We start from the raw sequence: 7856 nt of genomic DNA on the forward strand, positions 1-7856 counted from the left end.
GGTATAATTCAATAAAGAACTTATTTCTGTCCAGATGCTTTTGGTTTTTCACAATAACACAGTTATTGAGGGCAGAAAATGATCAAACGTCAAGTAGTGATCAAAGGTCAAATAGTTTTAGGGTCAAAGGTGGAGGTCTTCGTTACAATGGTTGGCTTTAGCAGTTGGTTCTTGTTTCCTGAGGCTGGTACTTCATTTATGCTCGTAGTAGACATTTTTGTGACTGTGGTCGTCTGGATGTCCTTAGAGTTTTACCAGTTTTGGGGATTTGGCATTTGTATTTTATGATGTGCACACATAAGTAACTTTATAGTCAAACTGTCTGCTTTATGTGTGCACCAGCAAGTGTGTGTGTGTGTGTGTGTGTGTGTGTGTGTGTGTGTGTGTGTGTGTGTGTGTGTGTGTGTGTGTGCATTCAGTCACAGCCGCAATCAGACATAATCTGTCACATTCCTCAAACATCTTGTGGCATATGGTGAAGTCTTACTTGGATTGTAGGTCAGTCTGGCTCTGGACCACCGACGGGACTTTGAACAGGCACAGGTATCACCGTAGTTTTGTACTGTGGCATCGTAGCAGGCTGCAAAAGGTTTTCCTGAATGTGGTGTTACAGAGGGCGTAGCAGCCAGGGATGATGGTGCTGTTGACGTAGCAGAGCCAATACCCTGTGGTCCACAGTGTGTGAGGGATGCAGGTGTGACAGAAAGTAGCCACAACAGCCATGATGTTGTACAGAGTCCAGGTAAAGATGAAAGCCAACATAATGGTTAGAATGGTCTTAGTAACCCTCCTCTCACGAGCCACCATACGATGCCTCTTGCTATCCTGAGACTTGAAGCTGGGAACACCATAGAAAGCAGCTGAGGTTTTTGTCTGGTGCTCAGTGTTGAATGAACAGTCCAGTTCTGTTTTAGGAGTAATGTTTGGCTTCCTCTCTTCCCTGTGTTGGGCAAGAACCTGAAGATGACACTGTACAGGAGATGTCATCGCTGATCCATCTGTCTGCTCAGATGCCTTGTCTGAACCTCCGGACGCTTTGTGAGGTGTTCTAGACTTTGTGCTGGACTCTGATGGGTTCAGAGAGTTGGAGCCTGTCTTTTTTGCTGGCTCACTAGGAACCCAGCTCTTTCTTTTCAAGAGGAACTCTTGTGCAGATGGACTTGTCATCGTGACAGAATCTTGCTTTGACCTCAGACGACCACGACTGGCAGCAGATACTCTGCTGTACAAGACAATCATGACAAATGCTGGAAGGTAAAAGGAGAGCAGCGTGGTCCCGAGGGTTACAGCAGGGCTGGCTAGCAAGTGAATATAACACTCTCCTTTGGGAACAACACGTTTGCCATTGACATTCTGCCAGCTGAGGATGGCAGGCGCCCAAAGCAGGAAGGAGAGCATACAGGCAGCACTGATCATCAGACCGGCCATTCTACCAGTGCGCAAAGCAGGGTAGGTGAGCAGACGAGTTACACAGAATTATCTGTCTAAACTGATAAGCAGCAGGTTCAAGACCGATACGTGACTGACTACGTAATCCAGAACAAGCCACAGATCACAAGCTATAGAGCCAAGCGGCCAGTAATGCTGGACCAGGTAGAGGGTATGCAGATTCATGGAAACCAGACCGATGATCAGGTCAGCCACCGTCAAGCTCAACACAAAGTAGTTGTTAATTGTTCGTAGTTGACGGTTTACTATGATCGACAAAATTACCTGCATGTTTCCCATGATGGTGATCATGCCGAGGGAGATGGTTGTCATGACAATAAGGATCAGCTGAGTGGTGGTGTAGGGGCACGCCACTGCTGTGTGTGACAGACAGGAGCCGTTATCACAGGGGCGGAGCCAGTCGGAGGTGTTGAGCACAGCCTCAGATGTTTGACCCATGACTTTCTGGAACACACAGACGCGGTCAGACAGATGCATTACGTTATCAGTGTGCCACAAATACAAACTTATCTGTTACAAGTGAGTTTACATCCGTTTCTGTTTTAGACTGGTTCATAAATACTTGTGCATTCAAAGGCTTTTGTTATTTTAGCTTGATGACTACAATAAATGAAAGAACAGACTTTCACTTTGTCCGATTTTATGTCCGACTGGGGAGAATTTGTTGGCTTTACAATACTTTTTATGTTTGATGTTTTCACCCAATTTTAAGGGTGCAGATTCATGTTCAGGTTGTGTTACTGCGTTATTTTTTCAATTACAAGCAAGTGGAATCTGTTACTTGCCAATACGGTGACTTAGTGGTTAGCACTGTTGCCTCACAGCAAGAAGGTCATGGGATCGCTTCCCACCTGGTCCCTTTCTGTGTGGAGTTTGCATGTTCTTTAGGGTCTGCTCTTTTCTCTGCCCCTGACCAAGGCAGCGTCTCTACACCTGGAGTTGGTCCCCAGACTGTAGCTGCTCACCGCTCCTAGTGGTTGGATTATGTCCAAGTGTAATTAGGACGGGTTAAATCAAGAGGACAAATTTCATTGCATGTACAATGACAATAAAGACCCTTCTTCTTCTTAATACATACAATTGCAGTCACAAGTTTACATGCACTCAGATATGAATGTCATAGCAACATTGGACTTTCAATGATTTCTTCAAACTGCTCTCTCTGGGGATGAATGATTGTACAACATACACATCTAATAGAAAATCCCCCCAGAATCCTGTGCATAAGATTTAATTTATTAAGATTTTTCTGAAAGCAGAAAGTCAAAATTATACATAGGTTTGAATTAATACATTCAATATTTACAAGCCCAAATAAAACAAATCTGGGACAATAATGCCCCTAATAACAGCAACAACCACAATGATCTTCTATTTACTTTGATTTCTATTCCATTGCAGTCAGTATGACCCAAAGACATTTCATGTTTTGTGTGGTTGACTCTCTCATTTGTTATTTTTCATCCATTCCTGCATTTAAAACATGCAACATATTCCAAAATTTATTTTAAATATAAGAAATAAATCATCACTTTTGCAGGCAGTTTTCTTGAGACAAGTCAGGGGATGGATACATGAACAAGGACATGGATACCAAGTCACTGAATACATCTTGGACTTCATTCACAATTTTAGAAACACAAGCTGTTATGCACTGTAAATCTGTGTTAAGTAGGCAGCTCTCAAAAACTAAAATATCAACTTATACAATCCAGGCTTGGTGTTCTAATAAAATTTTCAAACTTGGGGTTTGAGTTTAGTTTTAAGGTTCAAACTTATAACGATAGCAGCATGTTCCTATATACCATCTTATGATGTGCATTTTCACTTTCTTGACTTTTTTGTTGCTCATGAAAAGTCACATTCATCAAAATAAATACAATCCTCATTAGCGGGAGATGTAAGGCTGGTGTGGACATCATTTCGTGAGGTTTTGGTATGAAAACATGAAACCTGATACACTTGTAGAGTGACCCCAGGTGAGCATTTCTGGATATGGAAACAAGTTGGCAGAGCCCCCTGGTGGTGCCTGTGGGAACTAATATTTTGCCGCTTAACCGTATCATAAGCACATCCTAATAATGGGATAACTTTTATATTTATTAATCTAAAATTCTGAAACTTGGCAAACTTCAAGAGAACAACAGGGAAACTATCATCAAAGTGTTGGAAATTTTATATAAGCCCCCTGGTGGCCAAATTTCACCAATCGTACAATTATCCATATTTCAATATCAGACAATCTTATCCCATATATAGATAAATATAACTTAACAATACTCTATATGAAACTTATGTAGCATTACAAAGGTCCCAAGGCAGCAAATAAAATAATGAGCATACAATGCGGCCATAGACATTTTTGCATGTGTAGTGTATTTCTTCATTGGTATGAAGTTCATCTACAGTAATAGCATTTTTCAAACAAGTTGAAAACCTCCATGGTCAAGTTTATTCCCACCCTGTATATAAAATTATGTAGCTATTGTCACACCCTGTAGTCTGGCCATCCTTGACCTAATTCAGTTGACCTAGATTAGAATGCCACCTACTGCCATTGTGAACATTGAAGGAGAGAGAGCACGTGTTTGCTCAAGAATCACCCAGAATTTATGATCATGACGAATGCTACTTTCCTGCACTGAATTACGAAATAGCCTTGTCATACAGGGGCTTGTGATTGTGTTTCTTTGGAGACAAAAAAAATAAATAATTAACTCCCAAGATACAAGAAACATTGTACCAATTCAGAAATGGCCTAGTCCACATGGGTCTGTGATTGTCACAGAGCTTGCCTCTGTAAACATTGGCTCCATTCTAGTTACTGTTACTGTTGTGTAGTTTCAATGTTTAGCTGAACTAGCTATTGTTTTCTTCAGTAGTATATATATATATATATATATATATATATATATATATATATATATATAATTACCACTGTATTCCTAGTTTCACTGCTGTACATATTATATATCGTTGGATTTACCTGTACATACTTGCATTTAGAATTTTAGAGCCGTAAGATTGTGTGTTATTGAAGAACACTCAGATATTGTTTGCTACTTGTGTTGATCAATACAATGTCATTTAAGTTAATTGACGAGCCGGTTCCTAGCACTTCTGACCAATCAGAACCAGTGCATATGTACTGGAACAAATGTGTGCTTTGTCAGTCTGTGACAAAGGAAGTTCTGCAATGCCCAGCTTCTTCCAAAAGAAAGGATAAAGGTGCAGGATACAAGTACATAGCTGAGAACATAGAGCAATTCCACGAGGAAAACATATTGCCTTTCAAAATAAATACGGAACTGTTGGACGAAGGTTCTGGAATAGAACAAACACTCTCACTACTCAATGCAAAAATCCTGACGCAGTAAAATCAGTACAACTGTGTTTGAGAGACACCTGAAACACAAATGTTAAACAGAAGAAATACCAAGTCCACTAAAACCAGGTGACAATTTGTGTCAGCAGATGGTCCTGAGCTTGTCTGCTTCTTCTGTGATGAGAAGGCTAGTCCTTCTCAGCTGCACAGGGTTCTAACCTTTAATGTAGATTACAAGGTCCACCGGATTGCCACTGCCCTGCCATCAACCAAAGCAGAGACTCTGCCATTTTTCCATGCACTAACTGGCCGTAATGTAACATCTTTCTTTGCTGGAAGAGGCAAGAAGAGTGCATGGGAAACTTGGATTGCATTTCCAGAGATCACAGATGCTTTCTTGTCCCTTGCAAATCCACAACTTTAGTTGACAGATGATCTACTGGCTCTTAGAGATTTGTTGCACTGTGGTATGACCGCACTGCTGACACCTCCAGTGTCAACGAAGCATGTCAGCACATGTTCTCAAAGAAATCAAAGTCTATAGAAGGCATTCCTCCCACAGAAGCTGCACTCAAACAGCATACCTTGAGAGCAGTCTTCCAAGCTGCACATGTGTGGGGTCAGTTGTTGCAGCTGGATGCAAAACTGCCGACCCATTCTGACTTTGGCTGGGAATGGGATGCACCCTCATCTCAATGGTTGCCAAAGGGATGCACCCTCATCTCAATGGTTGCCAAAATGGACCACCCCTCAACAGGCCCATGAAATGTGCTATGAGCTGATGCATTGCAATTGTAAGAAATCATGCTGTGGCATGTGTACATGCAGCAAAGCAAAGCTCATATGCACATCACTCTGCCAGTGTGAAGTGAGCTGTTTTCAAACATAGATCACTTGCACTCTTCTACAATTTGGTTTTCATCCAGTACTGTAAAGTTTACACTTTCAGATAATACACAATGGACGAGACGGTTTCATATCACAATATGGACCAATGACACCAGCACTGCTTACATATCTGGTTACCAGGGGGCTCTTATGAAATTTTTAATAGTTTTATTATTATTTACCCTGTTCTCCTTTCAAAATTTGCCAAGTTTCCTAATTCTATATTAAGAAAAGTAAAAGTTATCCCAATATTAGGATGTGTTCATGAATACGGTTAGTTGGCAAAACATTAGCTCCCAAAGACACCACCAGGGGGCTCTGCCAACTTGTTTCCATATCCAGAAATGCTCACCTGGGGTCACTCTACAAGTGTGCCAAGTTTCATGTTTTCATACCAAAAACGCACGGTTAGCCTTATATCCCCTGCTACATGAGCCAGATTCAGTGTCTGAATCGTCACAATCCCTGAAAAACATATCAATACTGTAACAGATTAAAGGGGGGAAAAAAAAAAAAAAAAAAAAAAAAAGGTTAAATGGGTGTATGTATATTTTTACACAAGTAAAATTTTGATCCTGTGTTTGTTTCAGAAGCCCAGAAGTAAAAGTTGTGCTTCAGGTTTTTTTTTTGTTTTTTTGTTTTTAAATCAGATGTATGATGTATAATTATTTTCTGGTTCAGGATCACTCCTGTCCATTCTCCATGTAATGTGGAGAAAGGAAGGGCATCCGGCATAAAATTTGTGCCAAATCAACACACTGAACTGTCTCCGATCTTCTGTGGAGACCCCGAGTGTAAAAAAAGGAAGAAGCCAAAGGGACTTACTTACTATGCTGTACAATCATTTAGCCCCAGAAAAAGAACAGTTCAGAGAAATCACTGTCAGGCCGCTGTTGCTATGACATTCATGTCCACTGTGACTGTATGCAAATGTATGACCATAACTGTAGTCCAAAGAACTGTCACTGGCTTCAAAGCACAACATTAATCTGATCTGGGGACAGAAAAACAAAAATACCTGGATGACAACAGAAAAGAAGCCTCTTCACAACAGCTGGCCAGAAGAAGAACACCCTCCAGAAGTTAAATGGATCAAAGTCAATCATTAAGACTTAATTTACTGCAAGATGTAGGCAACTAGTAATCCTCAAAACCAGCAAGACAAGCACAGGGTTTACAAAACCTCTACCAGAGTGATGGTAGAGTAGTGAGACAGGAAGGAACTACTTATGAAGAGAAGCTGCATCACCACAGTCTCACGGCGTGGATGTGGACGACTGACAGTAACACAGAGCCTAGCTGGGGGGGGCAGCTCCTGACAAAAGCAGCAGAATGATTCCTGAGATTTGAAAGGAGACACACAAACACCACATGAATCAAGCCGCTGTGATGCTTTAAAACGGTTACTGTGAACATCAGACAAGAACAACGTGAAAGTTTCCCGAAGAGTAACTTGAGTTTTAGTCACCTTGACGCTGTGAGCAGAACCAAGAGAAAAATCAGTGCAGCTGGACATGAGTGTGTGCACTGGTGCTTTTCACCGAAAGACACCCAGTCGAGAGAGTTAATGCAGTTATTATAATGATCCTGTTTCAGATTTAATGGCTGCAGTTGGATTTTGAACCAAAAATGTGTTCCTGTGATAAATCCACTTATGCTACCTGAAGATTTTGTACTGCATTTAGAAATTCACACACCCTGTCCCAGAAGACATGTGAAACCCTTCAACAACCACTAGAGGTCCCTAAACCACCACTAAGCTAAATAACTATAACAAATGTTAAATATCAAACTTTGATAACTGTCACATAAAATCTGGGTAGTAACTGATGAATGAGTAGCTAAAGGTGAGTGCATGTGGCTTACCGGTGAGCGCTGATGTTCTGGTCTGAGTCCAGCAGCACTGGTCCTGCCAGCACCATATGAAGCAGGAGGATGTCTCAGTCAATCTCATTAGGAGCTGCTCCGCCTGCAAGGCTCCTCATCACATCAGCAGCAGCTGCAGGAACCGTCATCAGACCATCAGGGACTCAGACAATAGACTAGACCCTAATTCCCTGAAGAGGGGACAATCCCAGCATAATGTCTGCTTTTTCTTACCATGTCCACATTAATGCTTACGAGGAGCCTAAAGCTGCAGCATAGTTGTAAAAGTGCAGAGGAAAAGATTCAGAAGAGCAACAAAAGCAGGCGA

At 41.4% G+C, this 7856-nt stretch overlaps 1 protein-coding gene across 1 annotated transcript; it reads right to left on the reverse strand.

Annotated features, from left to right (window-relative positions):
* Positions 1 to 421: 421 nt before the first annotated feature.
* On the reverse strand, positions 422 to 2361 carry chrm4b (cholinergic receptor, muscarinic 4b). The gene is given in 1 exon segment (XM_034175576.1): positions 422 to 2361. A coding segment is annotated over 1 exon segment (1380 nt). The 5' UTR covers positions 1927 to 2361; the 3' UTR covers positions 422 to 546.
* Between the last annotated feature and the right edge of the window lie 5495 nt (positions 2362 to 7856).

The sequence above is a fragment of the Thalassophryne amazonica genome, chromosome 8 (genome assembly GCF_902500255.1).
Source record: "Thalassophryne amazonica chromosome 8, fThaAma1.1, whole genome shotgun sequence".
Taxonomy (NCBI): Eukaryota; Metazoa; Chordata; class Actinopteri; order Batrachoidiformes; family Batrachoididae; genus Thalassophryne; species Thalassophryne amazonica.